Source organism: Astatotilapia calliptera, chromosome 3 (genome assembly GCF_964374335.1).
Source record: "Astatotilapia calliptera chromosome 3, fAstCal68.1, whole genome shotgun sequence".
Taxonomy (NCBI): domain Eukaryota; kingdom Metazoa; phylum Chordata; class Actinopteri; order Cichliformes; family Cichlidae; genus Astatotilapia; species Astatotilapia calliptera.
Genome location: NC_137424.1, coordinates 13,784,214 through 13,807,378, shown reverse-complemented (window position 1 = coordinate 13,807,378; position 23,165 = coordinate 13,784,214). Strand labels below are relative to the sequence as shown.

General features: G+C 42.4%; 2 protein-coding genes and 1 long non-coding RNA gene across 23 annotated transcripts in view; 2 read left to right on the top strand and 1 right to left on the bottom strand.

Moving 5' to 3' along the window:
* LOC113010711 (uncharacterized) overlaps positions 1 to 5,794 on the bottom strand; it is a 35,640-nt gene extending 29,846 nt beyond the window's left edge. For 3 of the 5 annotated variants that reach the window (XM_080298092.1, XM_080298093.1, XM_080298096.1), the window contains exon 1: positions 5,366 to 5,794. The gene's annotated coding sequence lies outside the window, so the exon portion shown is untranslated. The other 2 variants (XM_080298094.1, XM_080298090.1) reach the window with 1 other exon arrangement.
* LOC145425217 (uncharacterized) overlaps positions 1 to 23,165 on the top strand; it is a 300,454-nt gene that overhangs the window by 59,095 nt on the left and 218,194 nt on the right. The window lies entirely within an intron of this gene.
* Positions 15,637 to 23,165, top strand: part of LOC113011591 (uncharacterized) — a 207,167-nt gene continuing 199,638 nt past the window's right edge. For 13 of the 17 annotated variants that reach the window (XR_013905816.1, XM_080298133.1, XM_080298141.1 and 10 more), the window contains exons 1-3: positions 15,662 to 15,789; positions 20,223 to 20,417; positions 20,570 to 20,675. Coding sequence is in view for 12 of the 17 variants with exons in the window: in XM_080298133.1 (XP_080154259.1) it covers positions 20,658 to 20,675 (18 nt within the window). In the remaining 5 variants the exon portion in view is untranslated. Of the gene's footprint in view, positions 15,917 to 20,222; positions 20,418 to 20,569; positions 20,676 to 23,165 lie in introns of all 17 variants that reach the window. The other 4 variants (XM_080298129.1, XR_013905817.1, XM_080298130.1 and 1 more) reach the window with 4 other exon arrangements.

The following is a 23,165-nucleotide window of genomic DNA, read 5'->3' as shown; positions in this document are numbered from 1 at the left end:
CCTGCTATGGTTAATAATAACATGTTCAGTCATGAGTGAAATCAAAGCTTTTCTTCACTTTAGCATTTAACATTCCCAACAATATAATGTGATACCTTAATTAAAACACAGCTAATAAAACACAATTTTCTTAATGCAAACATCAGTGACTCAACATTAGCAACCAAAGGGTTCAGTCTGCAGCTCACACTCATGTGAAGCTACAGCCTCCCCCTTTAGTCTCTGTCATCCTTCTGCTCCTGCACAAACAAAGCAAGAAAAAACCTCCACCCTTCTTCTACAGGCTGGGTGAATTGTTGTGGACATTCACTAATCCTAAAGTCGGCACCGTTTTTGTCTCAGTATCAAGTCAGTTAAACTTTTAGTCGTCAGTCCATCACAGTCCAGTCACATGCATACATCCACACACATTCATACCAGATATTGCTGATAATGGAGTCTCACGCGCAGCCTATTCGAGCCTCCATCACCAGCAAGATGACGTCATCATTTTAAAGGAAAACAGCTCCTTGTTTTTGGACTGGATTGACTCGCTGCAATCCTTTTAGGCTCAGGACTTCTCATGTGATCAATGTCCCATATAAGTGAATTTCTCCCAAGCCCATTATAATCATGGAGAAAAACACTTTGCCACTGTTTCCAGTAAGAATATTTTATAGCGCTTTAAAGTTCAACCTCTCAGGTCTGGATTAAAGAGCTGATTTGTTAAATCAGGAACTCACAAAATACCAAAATATCACCACCGGTGGATCACACCTCTCAGATGTTCTTATCTCAGTGCACTGTAACAAAAGCACAAACAAACACAACCAATAAAATACTAATAAAGTAACAAATACTGGGGCCCATTGCAAACATGTCCAAGCATAAAACCATCTTTCTCTCTCTTAGAGAAAGAAAACAATCCAAACCTCACTGATAAAATCAACCTAGTGTCAAGCAAAACCCAAAAATCAACCAAAACTTCACCAGAAAGTTTTTCTCCCTCCTGGGACAATATTGTGCAGGAATACAGGCACCGTAACTCCTTTTTGCACTGACAAAAACATGTTGGATTTACTTGATTCAATAGTGGACACTGGTTGCACACAAAGGTTTTGCTTTGGCAGAAACTTAAACAACTGAGTTAAATCAACACAACCTTTTCATATTCAGTAAACCTGCATGTTGTGTTCATAAAACACAATTGAAACATGTTCAGATGGAGTAAGTTGAGCTCCTGGAACATTTTAATCCTTCAATTGAAATTGAATGGGTCTACAACAACTACCATCCTCCTATCTCTATCCTGGTTGCAGCAGGGCTGGGAAATAACCCTGAAGTGATAGGTTACCAGACAGGGTACACCGTGGACAGCTCACCAGTCTATCAGATAGAAACACACAGCCGTTTACATTCATGGATAATTTAGCCCAGGACCTTCTTACTGTGGAGCAACAGCACTAACCAGCATGCCAACAATGGAGGAAATACAGGAAAGCTATGATTTCCTGTATTTGAGGCAGAATTATTTTGTTCTTGCCCTTGACAAGTTAATCCACAATAAATAGCAACAGCATGCATGTGGTGTGTGTGTCGTTGTCTGCCTCTTATAACTCCAGTGATTTTCCAGTAGTTTGAAATAGGGCTGCCACAAACAATTATTTTAATAGTCGACTAGCCAGCGATTATTTTTGCGATTAGTCGACTAATCAGATCATCATCCATTGGACGTAAAACGTACAGCTTATTGCACCAGCAGCATCTGCTCTTATATAACTATCATTAGCTTACAGCTTTAAGTGTTTAAGGTATGTGCTAACTAAAAATAAAGACAAGATGATAGTTTATTAAATTTTAATGACATTTGCAGATTGTTTCGGTGAAGTTTAATAAACTCCTTGCTATCTAAAATATAACAGGACACCGGAGTAAATTCTCGAGCATCTCACACTTCTGATAATCAGCTGTCTGCTTGATGTTTACTCAGCTGTGTAAAAACTATAACTTTAATCTCAGCCAAACCGATTTACTCAGGAACAAATAAAATACTGAAAAAAAGGCCAAACAATAACATTTTGAAGTTATCTAAGTGACTTATATATGTTTAACCTGAGTAGCGAAAGATGGCGGTGGGTTTGAAAACGATTTGCCGGGAGTCCGGTGTTCTCACGGCTCTAGTTAGCCTCGCCCCCGGCTAGCCATCGAGCTAGCGGGTAACAGACGTCTCCGAAAACGTCGAAACGCTTTTGAAAGTATGTGGTGTCTTGATAAACTGAGCAGATATTTGAGGTTTACACAGCTACATTCTCGCCTGAAAATATGTTAAACGTTTGTTTTGTGACCCAGAAAGAATAATAAGAGTAACATTAAAACTAACTAGCTGCTGCCATTGTTGGAAACTGAGCTGGGCTATGAATTCTGGGACAGAGCTACTTCTTCTTCGGGGTTTAACGGCAGCTGGCATCCTTGTACATGCAGTGCTGCCATCTTCTGTTTCAGTCCGTTATTACACTCTTAAATCCTGCTACTTATTCCTGCGTCTTTTGGGATCTTACAAAGCTTCAAACGACGCGTCGACTATTAAATCAGTCGTCGACGATTTTAATAGTCGACGTAATCGTGACTAGTCGAATACCGTAATTGTCGGGCTATAAGCCGCTACTTTTTGCACAAGCTTTGAACCCTGCGGCTTTTAGTCAGGTGCGGCTTTTCTATGGATTTTCCATGATTTTTGTGATATCGTAAGACGATTTGTTTTGTTTGTTCCGCTGTTGTACGGCACTACGTTGCCTGGCGGAAGGATCGGGGTTCAAGAGTGGTATGTTAGTCACATGTCCGTCCGCCAGGCAACGTAGTGCCGTACGAAGTTTGCGAAAAACAAACTTCAAAGTAGCGCTACGCATTCAGCGGGAGGCGTGGATGACGAGCGGCGATAAACTTGCGAAAAGCAAGTTATGCCCAACTCCACCGGTGGATTCTGACAGCGTGGAAAAGTGCGAAAACATCCACGATCACCAACGGATTTTGAAGGGCTGGACTGCTGCATGATGGAGAGGACACCGCCACGGCCCTTCTGAGGGTGTTCGACTCTGACACTGACAACGAGGATTTCTTTGGTTTTGAAAGTGACAACGAAGGAGAGAAGCGGAGAGTGGATGACGAAGCCATCCTGAGCCTGTTCGTTTCCGACATTGGAGAAGAGGACTTTGGTGGTTTTAGAGCGCAGGAAGAAGAGAAAGATGGTGGTGAATGACTGACTTTTCTTCTTGTTAAAGCCGTATCACTGCACCTGAGCCTAAAAGGTAGTCCGAATCTATTTTTCTGGTGTGCTGTAGGCTACTGTTATGTACTACATGTGCAAATATGTACCCATAACTTGTTTTTCAAAATATTAATAAAAGGGGTGTGTCTCCAAACAGCCATCTCTTTCCTGACAATTCCCTTTGTGCATATTCTCTTACATATGATAAGTCAACATTGAAACACCTGCGGCTTTTAGTCAGGTGCGGCTAATGTATGTACAAAACAGGATTTTCCCCTGATTTTAGCTTGTGCGGCTAATATTCAGGTGCGCTTTGTAGTCCGGAAAATACGGTAATTGTGGCAGCCCTAGTTTGAAATCTTATGCGGTGTTGACACAATAATTTATTGTAAACCAGGAAATTCCCAACTGTGGTAGAAAGCACAGCTTAGCCTTAGCAAATGTTCAAAGAAAAGTCGTCACTTCCTGATTTCTGCTTCACTGATAAATATTGTCACACTGGGGTTTTTGCAAATGATATCAGTGAGCACTGTGTGGCAGCTGGAGTCAGACAACTGAAGCTCCCACAATCAAGACCACAAACAGCTTTCAAAGGAGATTTGAAGCTTTTCTGGCAGCAAGCTTCATGATTTATGGGACTGGAACTGGAACAGAAACTACTTGATCACCAATGGTGAGCTGGCATGGAATTATTTTTATGACATTTTATCAAAGTTATAAATAAGCATGCCCATTAACACATAGTGAGTGAGCATGTTGTCTTCCCACGCAGTGAACAGCGGACGCTAATGTTTTTGTCACTTTTTACAGAGTCAAACTCAAAGTAAGGTCAGTGCTTCCAAGCTTTAAACGCTGCACGCTCACACTCTCTCCACACTCGATAGATTATCCATTGTTCATCTGCACACAGCTGCGGTTTTAGTAACGCAGTAACGCAGCGTGCTTACGGGAAAGTAACAGTAATCTAATTACCTTTTTTGCAATAGTAATCCCTCACTTTACTCGTTTCTTGAAAAAGTAATCGGATTACTGCCCATCTCTGGTTGGAGCTGTGCACTTGTGGGTTCCACCTTGTGTACACGTTTATCTTTGCTGTGTGTACTTGTACCTCTGAGTGGAAGCTGAACTCTTGAGTTCGAGTATCGAAGCATCAGCTGTGACGTTAAAGTCCAAACAGCTCGTTCATTTGACGTGCAAATGAACGAAGGTAACGCCGTTTTCATGTGGATGTGTCACTGAGACACTTTCCACATCCACAGCTCACAAAATGGGAAAACTATAGAAGTATAACAATGAAGAAGTTACTATGTTACGGGTCCCAAGGATGAAGACCTCGATGACAAATATGTTACCTGTAAAAGCAGGTGAAGAGCAGAGTAAGGAAGACACGATGCGTCTCTGCTTTCCTCCAGAACGTGTCTGAGTCTGATTTATTTCACACAAATAAATGCTATAAAACACTAAACATGAGCTTTCAATATACTGTTCAGCTGCTTCCTCATTCACATCAATTACATTTACTTATTTCACAACATCAGTGAAATATACTCTTTTTAACTGGTTCAGTTTCTCAAGTTCACACTTCTTTCCATAACAGCTACATCCTTTTATCATATCAATAAACACATCACATTGTCTTCTGCAGTGTCTTACTGGCTAAACAGTTCTATTCAATAACAGCATTGGTAAATGCATTACATTTGTTCCCTCCAGTAATTTACTGGCAAAATCGCTATTTAGTGCATCATGAAACACAGCTTGTTTAATCAACCCATGAATGCCTCTGTTAGCTACACAGAGTTGCTCAGAGTGCTTGTGTTACACTAGCTAATCTACTCAGTCACTTTAACAGAACTATTAACATTCACATCTCACAGAACTGATTTGATTGGAGCATTACAACACGTTTGCACAGAGCATAGGAGCGCACTGACTCTGCTTCACGAGCGCTCCACCTAACGAGCGGGCTCGCGGTGCGGTCGCGCGGGACACTCCTCTGGTTTTCTCCCGTGTTTACATATAAATAACTTTGGCGGACCGCCTTAACTCTCCCATTCACATTAACGTGGGTAACCATGGTGACAATAAACAACATTTTCGGTGCGAGCACCATGTACCGACCTGTAAAAGCAGGTGAAGTGCAGAGTAAGGAAGACACGATGCGTCTGTGCTTTCCTCCAGAACGTGTCTGAGGAAGCAGCGGAAGGTGGGCTCCACTTACTGCACCCCGAAACCCCGGAGCAAGCACCAAAGTTCCGCCCTCACTGCTTTCTAACATAAAATGAATCCCTGTTACATGGATTTTCTATCCTCTTAAAGAAACTGAAAATAAATACATATAGCAATGAAAAATGTCCCGTTACATGAGTGTTTTACACAAAATAATATTCATGTGGTCATTCCCTCACAGGGGTGCCACAACTACACTGCTGTTTTGACAGAGACACAGTGTGTTTATCTAACTTGGCTGAAGCCAAAGTTCTCCAGACAAATTCAGTCTGTTTCTGCCAAGTGTGAACTCACTGGATGAGCGCCAGATACACAGAATCAAAAAGGGATAAATTAGTTTTCTTATGTCATGTTCCCGTCACAAACTGGCTCAAGGAGAGGGGAAGCAGGAGTCCACAGATGAAATGTTCCTATAAATAAAATGGAATTTATTCAAACTTTACCAAAACTTCAACACATCAAATAGAAGCAGTTCAGCAGGGAGTGGATGTGTGTTGCATGTGCCAGGTGGATGCAGAGAGAGGCCAGGGCCACGTTCAAACCTGAACACGCTGCACAGTGTTTTGTTCCATTTGTTAGGGATGAATGAAATGCTTCCTTGAAAGGATGTGTGCAGTCACCAGTGGGCGTGGAAGCATGTGCGCCCTCATTTGGTGGGTGTGCAAGAAAAGTCATCCTGTCACACAGCAATGCCTACATAAATCACACCACTCTGCTTAAAATAATAATGTTTAGTGAAGCAGGTGAAGCAAAGGGCTGCTTTTAATAGGCTGGGAGACCCAGGTGTGCTGCTTTAGCTGCTGAGCCTCTTATGACAGAACAGCGGAGAGTGGTAAGAAGGGAGGAGGGGGTCTGGCTGTGTTTGTGAACGATAGATGGTGTAACTCTGGGCATTTCTGTATCAAAGAGACGCTATGCTGTAAGGACATTGAGCTGCTAGCGGTTAGCATGAGACCGTACTATCTACCACGAGAGTTTACACACGTGATTATGATAGCTGTGTATGTCCCGCCCTCTGCTAACGCTGCAGCAGCCTGTGAGGTCCTACACACTTTAACCAGCAGACTCCAAACACAGCACCCTCAGGCCCTTTTCCTGATCTCTGGGGACTTTAAAGATGATGTAACCATTTAATTATGGTTACATAATTAATTATGTAATTAATTATGCAAAATGCAAAACGCTCAGCTGTGTCTCCAATCAAAGCTCTGTAACTTCAGAGGTGATGTTCATATGTTGACTAATGGTTTTCTTTCATTTTTGATGTACTGCAGAATATTTGTATAAAATCCAGGCCAGGAAAATCTCCTTCATGTGTTTCTGTGTTTTGTCTTCAGCTACGTTGACACAAAGGCCTCTGCTGTGACGCTCACACCTTTGATAAAGTCTGGAGAGTGTCAGCTTCCTGTTTATAGATACAAAAATATGTAATGTTGTGATCTCTGGCCGCAGCGGCGCAAGAAAAAGGAGAATTACGGGAAGCACTCACAACAGATAAAATCAAAATAGCAAAGTAAAGTACGATAAAATCAAAAACAACAAAAGAACAACACAATATACTTCCCCGTACTGTTACTGCTAACCTCTGTTAACCTAGTAACTCTTACCTTCTAACTGACAGCTGGTCAATAAACGAGCTCCATAAACGCTCCATATTCACCTTTACATGGAATATAAAGGGAAAAGAAGAAACACAGTGCTGTGTCAGCGTTAGACATATAGATATATCCTTGCTTTTAATACATTTGAAGGTGGGTGGGAGAGGTGCTTCTCCGCGTAGTCTACGGTCTCTTTGGGATCAGTAAAGCTTTTCCTCACATCACCATGGGTCACTAACAGCTTTGCAGGGTATAGCAGTCTGTACCTGACGCCGGTCATCCCACGTAGTCTTCCTCTCATATTTGCAAATGCGGCTCTGCGTTTCCAACAGAGGGAGGGAAATCTGGGAGGATGTTTATTTTAAAAACCCTTATACATCAGGTTCTTGTTCTCTGCAGCTTTCAGCAGAATTTCCTCACCAATGTGGTAGTAGTGCAATCTCAAGATGATGGGCCGAGGAAGATGACTTTGTTTGGGACGCTGGCGATTCGCTCTATGTGCTCGATCGATGAGTGGCTTCTCCTCGAGAGATAGCGCCTCCGCCAACAGGTGTGAACCAACTCAGTCATCTTGGGTCCCTCTGTGCCTTCTGGTATTCCTGCAGTTCTTAAATTATTCCTCCTGGAGTGCCTCAAGAGCTCCACATCTCTCATCTAACTTCTTTACCTCCGCAGACAAACGCTCCACAGTGGCCTGGAGAGTGGCGATGGTGTCAGAGTGGTTCGAGGCACAGTCCTGCAGTTCAGTCAAAGTGTTATCATGCCTGGCCACGTCGCTTTTTATGTCCGAAATTGAGGGCTGGATGCTCTGGTTCAAGGATGATATCTCGCCTCCTATGGTGGTAGAAATCTCTAATATGCAAGTGTCCAGTGCTAGTTAGTTAGTTCTAGTTCTAGTGGTTAGTGGGGCTTTATTTGATGATTCTAGTGTGTGTTACATTGTTGTCATATTGTTGAGTCGCAGAGCTGCACAGTGTTACAGTTTCTGTAGAGTCTGGTATAAGGAACTCAGATCCCTCTGTGAATAATGTTCACTGAAACTGATCTGTAGTTAATGAACTAGTCAGGATTTACACTAGAGAATGTTTCTGCCATTACATGGCCTGTATTTGTAGAGCGCTTTACTCGTCCCTAAGGACCCCAAAGTGCTTTTTTGCCCAAGGACACAACGACCGAGACTGTCCAAGCCGGGGCTCGAACCGGCAACCTTCCGATTACAAGACGAGCTGTCAACTCTTGAGCCACGATCGGCCCACATATTGTTGTCTTTTGTTGCAGACACCAAGTGTTGAGATCCTGTCTCAACCTCCTACATTCTTCCAGCAGGTTACACATTATTTTTTGTATTTGGAATCAAATATATGTGTCAGTTGGGCCTAGTGCAGGGGTCAGCAACCTTTAACACCCAAAGAGCCTTTTGGACCCGGTTTCCAGGCAAAGGGTCAGGGTTCGGGAAAACACTGGGAGCCGCAAATACTTTGTGACATCTAAAATGAAGATAACACTGTGTATATTGTTTTTACCTTTATGCTTTGTGTGAACAACTACAGTGTGTTGCTTATGAAATCCATGAAGTGCTACAGAGAAAATTACATTTTATTTATGTAATGAACACATTTTGAGCTCTTAAAGAAACATAACAAAGGAAAGCTGAACTACAAGGATCCATGTAGCAAACACAAACTGTTATATCGCCTTTGGGCTTTTGGAGCCTTGACCTGACTTTTAAAAAAATAATTGGAAAAAAGCTCTATGCTGCTACAAAATGAAAAATAGATATTTGCAAAATTCTGCCTAAGTATGTATTTTACCTGGTTACTGCGTGTGGTGGGCGTGGTCTGCAGCGCCGCTGCAGGGGAGGCGGACGCACCTGAGCGGCAACCGCAATCACGCCTTAACGTCTGTGCTCTCTCTGCTGTTGTTGGTGTGTGTCGGGCTGTGAGCTGCAAAGCTACAGCCAGCTGTGTGCGCACAGCAACCGTGTGTGAAAAGTGGTCAATAAAGAGATGCTGAAAAGCGCGTTCATGCAAACATCGTCGGGTCTGCCGTGATATGTTTACAACGGGACTTCTGCTCCTGAACCTCTGCGCACAGCGTCTGCAGGTAAGGTAACTTTATTTATACCCAAAGGCAAGGTAAATTTGCTTTACAGAAAAATGACAGCATTTGACATCCCTTTAAAAACACACATACCTAGTAAATATATAAAACTCACTGTGACACATACTTTAATATTTCGAATCAAAAACAGTTCTTATTTAATTCAGTGACAGCAACCGGGACAAAGCTGTTTTTATAACGCTTTGTCCTGCATCTCGGAAATAGAAACCTCCGTCCTGAGGGAAGAAGCTTAAATTCACCCCTTAGAGGATGGGAACCATTTTTAAGGATTGATAAAGCCATCCTCTGTACCTGCTCAGAGTACAGGGAGCCTAAACAAGACTGTGGCTCACCTATCAGACGACTGAACCATCTCACTATCTGATTCAGAGAGTTTTTTTCTGTGACAGAGGTCTGACCGAACCATGGCACCAAACAAAAGGATAAAACAGACTCAATAAAAGAACGATAAAACAAAGTTAACATTTTTTGGTCAATGTGGAAATGAAGTTTCCTAAGGCAACAAAGGTGCTGGTGACCCTTTTTACAAACTGATTTGCAATTTTGATCAAAGTTCAGTTTTTCATTGATTATGGTCCCAAGATATTTACATGATTGTACTTGCTCTATTTTCTGACCTTAAATTAAAGTGACTCCGTGCCCATTTTGTTGTTTCCTAAAATCAACAACCATGTCTTTTGTTTTAGATATGTTCAGCTGGAGATAAGACTCCTCCCACCACTGAACAAAGTCATCAATGACTGGGCCGTGGTTAGTTTCACCCTCTTTCAGTAAGCTGACAATAACAGAGTCATCTGCATATTTAATAATGACCCTGTTTTCATGTCTGCCCTGACACATGTTTGTATAGAGAGTGAATAATAAGGGCGATAGGACGCAGCCTTGAGGAGAACCTGTGGAGGAGAACACTGGGTCAGACAGAACCCCATTTATTCTCACTCTTTGTGACCTGTCAGTTAGAAAATCTAAAATCCAGCCCAGCAGGTTTTTCCTGATTTCAAACTGTTCTAAAAGTCTTTTAATTAAAATATGGGGCTGTGTTGTATTAAAAGCCGAAGAAAAATCAATGAAAAGAAGTCTTGCAAAAGTCCCTTTACTCTCTACATGTTTAAGAATCAGATTTAGTAAAGTCAAAAGTGCGTCCTCCACTCCTCTGTTGGGCCTGTATGCAAACTGCATTGGATCCAGCTGACCTTCAGTCTCTTCATAATCAAATTTCTGATGATTTTTTCAAAGACTTTCATTACAACTGAAGTGAGGCAACAGGCCTGAAGTCGTTTAGATTTAGGGACAGGAACCACGACTGCTTCTTGTGACAAAGTGGCTAGGACAGAATTCATTTGCCATTTGTCACTTGCGTATATTGTTATTCTGTGTTCTGTTATTTTACAGTAAGCCATAATGCTTTAATTTAGACATTGCTGGTGTAACTTCTCTTAACACACAATATCCCGGGTTTTGTTTGTGGTAGCAGTAGTTACATTCTTTACATCCATGCATGTGTTTTAAAGCAAACACTACTAACCATCAGATCATCTGAATTCTCTTCTGTTTACAGGCACATGTCTAGTAATTTATGTTTCTTTATGTTGCTTTGGTTATACTTACCATGGTGTCCATGTTGTGCTTGCAGGTCCTATATGTGAGACAGGTGTATGGGAAGGGCCGCCCACTACTTCCTGTTTATATAGGGTCATGAGGTCAATGATTGCATCACTGGGTGTAACCAAATGGAGGGTTTTTCATTTTGTATAGTATTGTTTGTTTTCTTTAAAGTAGTCTTTTGAGTTATATTGTATGCAGTGTTTTACTTTACAAACTATTTAGTTGAGTAAATGAGTTTGTCAGTTTCATGCATGACTTTATTCCTGTTCTTTGTTTAGAATTGTATTATTTGGTTTGACCTATTTTGTTCAATGGTAGGGACTAACGAGGTCAGGTGTGGGCAAAGTCTTGTATAAAGCCAGTGGGATTTTTGCATGCCTGATTGATTGTTTTATGGTAAAAGGGAGATGCCAGCAATAAAGTATGTTTAAAAAGAACTTCAATTGTCTGCTAATGCTATTTACTTATCACCTTCCTTGCTGCTTAAGTTATGCTACTTCACACTTCTTTGCAAAGAGAGGGCACATGTTGTGTTTGCAAGGATTTGTTAAAAATAACCTGAAATATAGGACTGAGTTCATCAGCACAAGATTTAATGAGCGTGTTTGTTTGAACACAGTTCACGGTGGAGCTGCTGACATAATGTGGATCCGAAGATCCATAACTGGCCTACCTGGGGCTGAAAGTCTCCATAAATGCAGGCGTTTCGGCGGCTACACCGGCTTCCACGAGTGTGATGCTTATTTTGAGAAAATAATAGAATATAAATGTATTTTATATTTCAATATCACAATAATCTTCCAATGTAGAACTACAAGTTAAAAAAGAACTAACCTAAATCAAATCCACTTCAGCTAAATACTTCTCATTTATTTCCATCGTGCTGTGACTGCAGCCATTCCCACATCTCTGTGAATGGGACTCATGGACATGGATCAGTGGTTGTTGATCAATGGTCCTGAGAATCTGCATAATTAAGATGAAGGAACGGAGCTCCCAGCCCATCGTTCCTGCAGCTGCTTTCAGTCTTTATGCAAATGTCCTGTTTGTAAGACTGAAACCTGCAGCTGAGACTGAAGAAGTCACCTGATGATGACGACACGTTTCTCCCACAAAACGCTGCGTCCAGATGAACAGAACCAACAGACTCACTTTCCTGGATGATTGAGATGCATCAAGACTTCATTGTGTGTTACTTCTCATTCAGCACAGACACATTATTCCTGTTAGGTCATGTCAGCTGTCACTCAGTACAAGCACAACTGTGAACAACACAAACTTCTCTTCAATGTGTCACAGAAACACTAAGTGTGAGAGCCTGTATGACACACAGGACAGACTGTAAGCTCTGCTGGCTGCACAGCACTTTGTAGCAGTTTTCCAACATGTCCTCCACCCGTGATGTCAGTGGTGGGACCCCAGTCACAGCACTCAGCACCACCTCCTTTAAATGTATTTTATACCAGTTACTCCCGTTACTTGGTGCAACGCTTCTTAAATGTGTTTTTGCAGGATAAAACACAGCAGGTGGTGTAGAGAGGACGTCAGCTGACGGAGCAGAGGGAGGCAGACTGTGGATAAATGACAGAGTGAGAGGAGAGCAACCATGACAGAAGCACAGGTGTGGCAGATAGAAGTGGCTTTATAGACTCTTATTGTCAGTCCTCGTGCATGCTGTGGAAATAAGTGTCTGTGTCATGAGGTGACATGTGAGCTTATCTTTGGTCAATAAAGCTGAACGACCAGTTTTCACTTTGCTTGTTATGCTTGTTTAGTGACGTCTGGGTTTCTGTGGAGCCCGAATTTTGATGAGTTCTGGTGAAATCATCTGAGATCATCTGAGCATCGGTGAAGAGTCAGCAGAGAAAGTGTGGGACAGAAGTTTGCTTTGGACACATGGACTGAAATCAAAAAGGAACAAACAGGATTTCCAATGGACAGTATGGAGAAGTGAAAGTACACAAAGGCTGTGCTGGAACACGTGTGTTACACTTTTTGACAGCTGAGAACAAAACACAATATTTTGCATCATCTCTGCAGTGTCTCTTCTTTCCTCTGCTGTTGTGCTTTTAGCTCCAAACTGTTTCAAATGGTTTGTCAGCAAGCTGACCTCTGACCTCTGCAGTACTAACTCCTGACCTGTACAAAGAGCGGGCGTTTCTGACCTTTGACCTGCAGCTGTATGTCTCTCAGTCTCAGTTCTTCTCTCCGTCACTGATGGAGCAGGTGTAGTTGCTGCTGACAGTCAGTCGTTTGTTTTCTCAGAGTGAGGCTGGAGTCTGAACTGTTCAGAGCATCAGGTCTCATCAACGTGCGCTGCTGTAACGCCGCTTTGTCCTCTGAGATCACCAGGTATGAAACCTGAGTGCTGACAGAGCAGCAGGACAGATGTTCCCCCTCATTCACCTCCACCACCACCACAGCCAAGGCATGCTGGGAAACTGAGGACACACAGACCTGGTAATAATAAGACTGTCCTCAGTTGCACACAGCTCGAAGATGAACAAACTGAAGTAAATACAAATTAGAGTTACGATAGATTGAAATCTTGTAATCAGAGCTAATTCTTAGTGAACCTCTCACAACATCATATCCTGATCCTGGGTTAGTGTCTCGGTCTCAGATCACAACATCAGCACAGGCTTGGCTTGGGTGAGGTATTGAGTGGTTCTTGTCCATGACAGCTGCAGGTACAGTGCCATCAGCCATGCTGCACCACATGTCTGCCCAGGAACATTAGTGTGGCTGAGTCTCATGTAAACATTGTGCTAAAGTGGTGGGAAAGTGGCTGCAAGCTGGCTGCACTGTGTCCAATACTCTCAGTATGATATCCACAAACCTCTGAGTGTCACAGAGTGGGCCTGTGCTCAGCTCACTGTGCCCCATTCAATTCTACTTGCATAGTTTTACAAGTAAAATTAAATATACAAGTTGCTCAATGATAAGTTATTGTAGTAACAACTAAGTCCATGGTCATTATTTGTTAATAGTAGCTTAAAGCTTTTGCACCAATCATGGAGCAGCAGGTTTAGAGCATGTGGATCTACAAAAGTAAGTCCCAGTAAGATGGGCTGAGCCTTACATACTAGAAGAAACATGTCATTCCCAGCAGATGAAGCGCCCTTTAAAGCAGGATCTCACTTTAAACCTAAAGAACTTGCTATGAGCATGCAGTGCATTCATGGTTATTATTCATACGATTGTGGGGAGCTAATAAAGTGCAACTATCACATTACATTTTATTATTAAATTGTTGTTAACAATCCCTTCACTTCTGCTTATCTAATTCATGGTTGCAGGATGGCTGACAGCTTCCATTAGGCAGGAGGTAATGTCCATTCTGGCCACAGTGCAACCCACAATGTGTAACTGACACTATTATATTGCATTATGTCACATTGTTACATCTTTTTAATAAATGATGACAGTCAGCTGAATTTGCTGCCCCCTTGGTGGAGGACATCAGGATCAGCAGCTGCTGCTCCATCACAAACACCACAGAAGAAGAACAACACTGGATCAGATTATCTGGATGTGTTTGACAGGGACAGTGTTCATGTTCATGGACATCAGGACAAAAACAGACGATGGAAACCTGCCAGATTTGAGCTAAACTGCTCGTTTCCATGTGTAGTCCCTGTGAGGTCACATGACCAACAAAGACACACAAGCTGTGTCCCAAAACGTCGGCTGCATCCTCCGGAGGCCGCATTTGAAGGCCGATGACGTCACAGCCAGGCGACGAAGGCTGTCCCGATTCCTCGACTCCTTCAAATGCGTCCTTCATTCCCCCGAGTTTGAAGGATGGGTCGGGTGTGTCCTTCGTGGCCCACCATATCCCAGAATTCATAGCGCAGCCCAGCCAAATTTCAGCTGCCAACAATGGCGGCCGCTACTAAGTTTTAAAATTTAACGAGGGAGCACTACTTACTTACAATGAATTCCTTACACTATATAATTTTCCCGTCAGTGTTGGGGAATTCTCAATGGTGCTTGGTGCCATACCCTCAGGGACTTTAATGTTATATAAAAACACTGACAGCTCAATATCTGCCTCAGTCACTCTCCCTGATCCAGCTGAGTCAGCAGTGGGAAAAATCTGCTTTTCACAGGAACTTGGTAACAGCAATAAGAGAAGACGTAGTTTATTCCAAGAAGATATCATGTCTCTCCCATATATAGAATATCTTACTGGAACCGACATGTTCCAGATATCACCTGGAAGACAGTCTGGATGATCCCATAAATATCTAATTGTGAACAAGGTGAAGGAAATCTCATATAAAATTCTTCATAAATGTGACCCAGCCAGTCACTATATGGTAACATTTAAAAGAGACATAAATACTAATTGAACTTTCTGTGGGGATCATCCAGAAACTGTGGCACATCTCTTTTGGTTCCTCTACACAGAGATTCTGGAAGAATTTAGCAGTTTTGTTATTGTCCATATTTTAAGGGAGTTTTCTTTACGATGGGAAAATGTTTTATTCTGTTTCTTTAAGTTCCCCAGGAAGAATGATAAATGTTTCTTTATAAAAAAAATTGTTAATACTTTTAGCTATTTTATATCCATGAATGTAAGTTTATTAATAAAACACCATATTTCAGCCTTTTTATAAGGATATGAATTGTACATACAATCAATTTCAGACTCAACCAACAAAAAGCCTCTCAGAACAATATTTATATGTTGATTTTTTTCGCCTACTCATATCATAATTTTTTACTCCTGGTTCTGTATGTTCATGTTCTGTTCTTTTGTAAACTTCATCTGTTTGTATGTTGTATACTCAGTGTGTTTCAATAAAGTTCGATTTAAAAAAAGGTACGTTCTAAACGAAGCTTCAGACGTCACTGATCACGTGACTCTGGCCAAACGAATCAAGCCTCGACACGGTGCTTCTGAAGCAGCGCGTTGATCTTTCTGACACAGCTTTCGCGTCAGCTTCAAGCGGACCATCACTACGTCTCACATCTAAAGGTGTCAAGGTAACTTTGAACTGAGTTCAGTCAATCTGGAGTTTTTCCAAGTTTTCTGTTGCTCTCTGTGAGAGAAGAGCGTTAAAGGCGGGGCTCTCCAGAGTCCAGCAAAACAGGAAACCACAGCTGGGTGTGTGTAAGTGTGCAAACCAATAGAATGCATCGTGGTGGGGGGGGGGGCATCACGGGCAAGAAAAAAAATGAAATAATCGGTCGTACCCATGCTTCCCCGACGTCATGCCAGCGCATATTGGGAAATTCGTAGGCACCGATCGGTTTTCTATCAGCCATTTGCTGGGAGTAAGGGCGCCCTCCGTTTGCGAGGTGCGCCTGCTGCTGGCGGCACAGGGAGGAGAGGGCGGGGCGGCGGGGAGTCTCTGGCTGGCTGGAGCGGCATCTAATAACCAACTCGCAAAACAAAATAAAAACAACAAACAGATATTATGATACAGACTTATAATCTGCACCCATGTTTTTTCTACATTCTATAAAGTGAGCGCGAGAGCCCTCGGTGCGCCTGCGCGCTGCTGAAGTCAAAATAAACTTTATTGTCATCTCCGCTACAGACAGTCCAGCATATAGAGAAACGAGACGACGAGGCTGCAGTTACAGCGGTGCAAGTAAACAAACAATAAATATAAGAAGAGTAAGAAAATAAATCTACACTTTAGGACTCGGGGTAAAGGATCAATAACAATTTAAATTTATAATTTACAGTTTGATGATTTAAAGTCTCACACAACCCGTCAAAAGGGGCGGGGCCGGCTGCTTCCAAGTAGAGCACATTTCATTTATAATGATGTAAATCCAAGCCCATCATGGATTCACGATCTGAATCCTGGGTTGTGTGAAATCCCAGAAATCAACCTTAGACAAAGTGAATCTGTGAACTAAGGTCTGTTAGGTTAATTGTGCTGATCCTCGGGTTGGGGGATTTGTGTTTGTACTGGAGAGCAAAATTCAAACCAATGGAAGATGGACAACAAAAGTTCAAAGCCATCAGGTGCTCAGGTTAGAAAAAAGAGAAAAGATGCAGGTAAGCAGACGTGTGATTGGATAATGGCAGCTCATCCTGAACCAATCAGACTAAACGCCAAACAATACATTATGTTACAGATTTTAATATTAATTAGTCATTGTTACTTGTTGATTTGTCCTTTTCTCATTGTGTGACGAATTATGACGACTGTTTGGTAGCTGTTATTGTCTCTCTCTCTCTCTTCATGTGTGTTTCTCTGGTGAAACAATAGTTTTGTGTTAATGTTAGGGCTGCACGATTTTGCATAAAATGAGAATCACGATTTTTTGGCTTAGAATTGAGATCATGATTCTCTCATAACAATAAATAAACATAAAACAACAAATGTCTCACGTTTTGTCGTTGCAGCAAAATGTTGTAGTGCTTGAAATTCCGTCTCCACCGTTGCTCGACGCTGCGTGTATAGAGCAGGTAGTGCAACAATAGAAAAATAGTTGCGGGACGGCACTGTGTAGCGTTTGTCTAGGGTGTTGATCGTTTTCCTAAATCCCTCGTTTTGCACAGTGTTGATGGAGCCATATCTTTGGTCAGGTGATAAGTGATAGCCTCCGTAATGCTGTTTATAGACTTCAGTTCAGCATTCAATACAATCCACCCCTCACAACTCATCAGGAAACTGACAGACCTGGGTATCAGTTCCCTCATCTGCAAATGGTTACTGGACTTCCTGACCAACCGCCCCCAACATGTCCGGCTGGATAACCACTGCTCATCTACCATCACAATGAACACCGGTGTACCACAAGGCTGTGTGATGAGCCCTTTCCTCTACTCCCTCTTCACCCACGACTGCAGACCTGCTGATGGTTCCAACACCATCATTAAGTTTGCAGATGACACCACGGTGATTGGCCTCTTCAGTGACAACGATGAGGCCGCCTACAGGGAGGAGGTGGATCGTCTGGCTGAGTGGTGCGACAGAAACAACCTGCTGCTTAACACCGAGAAGACCAAGGAGCTCATCGTGGACTACAGGAGGAATGCTGACCCACATCCACCCATCCACATTAAGGGGACGGCTGTGGAGCGTGTGAGCAGCTTCAAGTTCCTGGGAGTCCACATCTCCAAGGATCTCACCTGGACGACCAACTGCTCCAAGCTGGTCAAGAAGGCTCACCAGCGCCTCTTCTTCTTGAGGACTCTGAGGAAGAACCACCTGTCCTCAGACATCCTGGTGAACTTCTATCGCTGCACCATCGAGAGCATCCTGACCAACTGTATAACAGTCTGGTACGGGAACTGCTCTGCCTTGGACCGGAAGGCGTTGCAGAGGGTCGTGAAAACTGCCCAGCGCATCGCCGGAGCACCACTTCCTGCCATGAAAGACATCTACAGGAAGCGGTGTCTGAAAAGGGCTGGGAAAATCATCAAAGACCCCAGTCACCCATCACATGGACTCTTCACCCTCCTGTCCTCTGGGAGGCGCCACAGGAGCCTCCGGACTAAGACCACCAGGTACCGGAACAGCTTCTTCCCCACAGCTGTCAGACTCCTGAACTCTGCCTCCTGACATCTGACCCACGTTAAACTCATGGACTGAACATACACACACCCACAATGGACAACTGTACCCTCAAACACAATAATAACATGGACACAACCACCACTCACAACCACTAGCACTTTATATAGCCTCTGTAGAAACTATCTACACCCTCACTTATCTTAACTGCACTACTGTATAGCTCTGTGTAAATAATCATTCTGTACATTCGATAATCTTTAATCCTACAACTGTTTACAACTTGCATAGTTCCCATTTCTGTATAGCTGTATATCCAAGATTCTGTAAAGTTATTTATTTCATATTCTGTATAGTTTTTCATATTTATATCCTGTTCATATCCTGTACATAGCTTGTACTCACTACAGCCTGTACATACTTATAGTTATAGAATATTCACAACATACTTCATACCGTGTACATTATAACATACCATAATAGACCCATTCTGTAATATACTCACATATCTATATTATTGCTAATACATATTGTAATATATCTATATCACTAAAGCACTTCTGGATGGATGCAAACTGCATTTCGTTGCCCTGTACCTGTGCATGTGCAATGACAATAAAGTTGAATTCTATTCTATTCTATTCTAATTTCTTTGTGCCTGCGGGAGTTCGACGTGTATAGGGAAGCGCTGTATAAGGTTCCTGTTATTGATGTTTGGGTGGTTGACCGGGACGGATTTTCTCCTGTCACTTTCTCGTCATCCCTGACGTGCTCTCCGTTGTTGTTTCCCTGCTAATATTAGCATCACAAGCATCACATGAGATCGCACAGAAGTATGAATCGAGATCGCGATTTTCTAACAATTAATCGTGCAGCCCTAGTTAATGTACAATCCTTAATATGTTTTGTGTGTGTGTGTGTGTGTAAAGTTCCACAATACACGTGGAACTTTGCACACACGCATTTGTTTTTTTGTATCTTGCAAATAAACCTTTAAAATAAATAAAATTTTATTATGTATTTATTTTTGGCCTACGTCAGTAAGAAATGCCAAATTATATACACAAAGTTACAGGAATCACCACTCCTGTTATTCATGATGATTTCAGTAACATCACATAATAACATGTAACATCCTGTAAGCACAGTCTGCCTGTGTCTTTTCTCTGCAAATGAACATTTTCAGCCAATATAGGTAATACATCAACATGGCTGCCGTGGCTAAGTTAGGAATATTTATAATGTCATTTCCAAAACTTGCATATGATCTGCAATTGGTAGCAGATCTACTGACTGTCACAGAGCAGCTGGAGCAGTCTCAAATGCAGGTCAGTCCACTGCTGCCCCCTGTGGCCAAGTGCCATAGCTACTGCTGGATGAACTCGTGACACATCTGCACCTGTTTCTATGAACACATTGAGTCTGAGTGGCTGCACTTACACTGGTGCATTCAAACATATTGAAAGATGCCAGCGATGTGGATTGTCAAGACTCAAACCAACCATTGAGCAAAGACTGCAGGATCACTTGTTTCTGTTTGTTATACAGCCAGATTTACTCGTGACACACATGTGCAGCTGCTTTATCACCTATTCTGAATTTGTTTCAAGCACAATACATTTGTTACACATGTTGGGATATTGTGTTTGTTTTAAATGTTATATCCCTATGTGGTATGTGACTTGTGTTGCCATGACGCCAGGTCTCTCTTGGAAATGAGATTTTTAATCTCAATGAGATTTATTTTTTACCTGGATAAATAAAGGACTAATTTGTAACTTTCAGTGTTTTCCGGTCTTCCAAAAGAAAAAAAAAAACCTTCAACTACATGACATGCAGTTGTGTATTTGTTTTCACCTGATCATACACTTGAAGTTTTACAAATCACCACTTCTTTAGTGAATATCATTTCAGTCTCAGACAATCTCGTTTCTCTTACAGAGGTTGAATGCACCTTCTGCGGATGGCGGTACCACACAGTGTGCGTGGACTTCCCCTGCACAGAAGGCAACTACAAATGCTGTGAATGCTAAATAAACAGAAACAAATGATCCCTGTTGTCTTTGCTTGATGATTGGTTTGAGTCTTGACAATCCACATTGCTGGCGTTGCATCTTTCAATGGCAGCAATGGCAGGTATCAGTGCTCAAACCTTTTGTGTTTGTTTCCAACAAGTTGCCCACCTCGGGAAACAAAAATGTGTTCTTTTACTTGTCAGATGAACATATGAGACACTTTGACTCTTCAGTGCAGTGTGGAGCCTAACAAAGATCTGTTTTGTGTCCCAGCTGATCAGCAGGAGGAGGAGAGTCTGACGGAGCAGCAGAGGAACATTTTCAGCTACTTGGACTCAGCTCAGCCACTACAGAGGAAACAATGAGCTCAACACAGAAGGTGACAGACAGAGCAGGACCATATGACCAAAGATATTTATCACCATATACATTTGAACATTTGCCATAACGATGTAGCTGACGATATAATTGACACGAGACTAAATACTTTACAGCTCCACAACTTTATTAAAAACCCATCAATGTATTTTCACTGAAACAAGCAGCTGTTGTTTATGTGCATGTTAGGAAAAATATTCTAAAACACTTCTTCAGTAAAGACTCAGAGAAGAGAAACACACAGAAGTTCTTGCTAGAAAGGGCAGTCTCAGAGACTCGCGCTGAGCTTTGCCCTGGTCTTCATTTTTATACGTGTGTGTGTGTGTGTGTGTTCGTGTTCAGAGTGTGACCCCATAAACAACTTCCCTTAACCTGCTGGTCTGGAAGATCCAACAGTTCATCTATATGTAAAGAAGCACTTAAACTAAAACAGACATAGCTACGTTAATCCTACCGTAAAACAATAAAACACGGTACAAACTCTCTCATGCTCTCAGGGTGTGGGGGCACATTCCTGGCGTGCACCCCAAGCCTGCAGCCTGTTAGAGATCACACACAATTAATTATATGCCTCTAAGTATACATGGTTGAATATTTCCTAATACTAATAACTACATGCAGTATTCTACCATATGCAAACTTATATCACTAAAAGATTATACTGACTACTAAATACAATTTTCCATTGACATTCCCTCCTGTTGTCAGTAAAACTTGAAGTGAGATACCAGTTTGTAACATCTTGTTGTACATTTTCTGTCACATCGTCATTAATCACACAAAGACTTCATGTTCCAACAGGTCGGGGTCATTATCATCATCATCACTTGTCATGGCTATTTATGCAGCAACAGTAGAAAATATTACGCGGTTAATCATGAGTTTTATACATGGCAATATACACGTTACAAAGACACAAAATAAAAGTAAAAATATCCCAACTCCGATGAGTAGTGTTTTTAGCACCTGTAACCAGGAGCCAGTGTAGAGCCAAGAAAACCAGTCACTTGTATCACTTACATAGTCCTGATTTTGGGCCTGCTGGATCTGTGTCCAAACATTCAGGGCGTCAGTCATGTTTGATGAATGTGCGTCTTCTTTATGTAAATGCAGCATGTGTTGTTGAAGAGGACACAAAGTCCCCTTTCTCTGCTAGTATCATAGAGTAATTCTTCCCTGAGAGCTGGTCCAGGAACATATATAGTGTGGGGTATGTTGCCGTGCTGGGTAGATGAGAACAGACATAACAGTCTGTATTTGCCGAATCTGCTTTTGTTCTGTCGTGGATATAACGGTACCAGGCATTGTTCATCCACGGATGAATGTGGTCTTGCGTCATATCCCTTAGGTGAGAGTTGTCGTGTGTCCATCTTCTCTGCCTTCCTCCTGGTTCAGCTGTTTCCGGCACCAGCTGGGGTCCTGTAAAGGTGAGTGTCGTAGTCAAGGTAACCAAGAGGGTCCACCTCCCCATGGTTGCACACAGGTCCGTCATGCCTCGCACTTGGTTGCCCTAGAGTTGATCAGAGGCTGGAGGTTGAAGTGCGAGCTTACCCTACGGGGGCTCAATCAGCACTCCCCCCTCACCACTGAAACAACCAAGTGTGAGATTTCTCTATTGTGCTGTCTTGAAGGTACCGGAGCTATTTTGCAGGCAGTTGAAATGGTCAGAAGCACTTGAATTGGCCTCTATCAACCCCCCATCGCCTCACTTCAGGCCTTTATCTGCTGTTGCGATCCCAGCAGCCTTCAGAGTGTCATCGTATGCACAGTATAGTGGCACAGCATTAGGTGTTGTTCATAGGAAACTGCTGTCATCACCACCATAGCTTCTGGTTCCTGTGCTTTCACAGAATCATGATGCCATCCTTAGATTCCCTCTGCGCTGTCAATGGAGCTTGGCACGCTCTCTCCATCCCTCGAGTTTTCATATTCCAACGTGTGGGAAGTCTTCTCTTGATCTCCTGGAAGCTCAGTAGCACAGCTCTCTGTGTGATGTCCGCTGTGCTGAAGATGATCTCTGATCCTCCTGAAGCCTCTCTCCTGGCCTCAGCTCCCATCTTGTGGACGATCCTCTCAGCCACTCCTTCTCGTCATGGCACCTCACGACATCTACAAATTAAAAAAAAATAACACTCCTCTCGCCACACGGCTTTCGCCATGTGTTAACTCCCCAATGAGACATGCACAAGAATGTTGCACAGCCTCAAAACATTAATCAGCAGTCACATGTTAAGCTTGTTTAACTCCCAGCTCCACCTGGAGCCTGTAAACAAATCTGTTAAATCAAACTTCACATTTGCAACCAACTATAGATCATGAGAGTGATAAAGTATTCAGCATCACAGAGACAAGTATCATTGCAGTTTTATTCTAAACTCATTAAACTCCTACTTTTTCCCATAATTTGTTCCAAATCATTTAACATCTCAACGTCATTCCACATTGTAATCAGTGACTTTACTTAAGTTTGTTACTCACCATGAGCCCAATA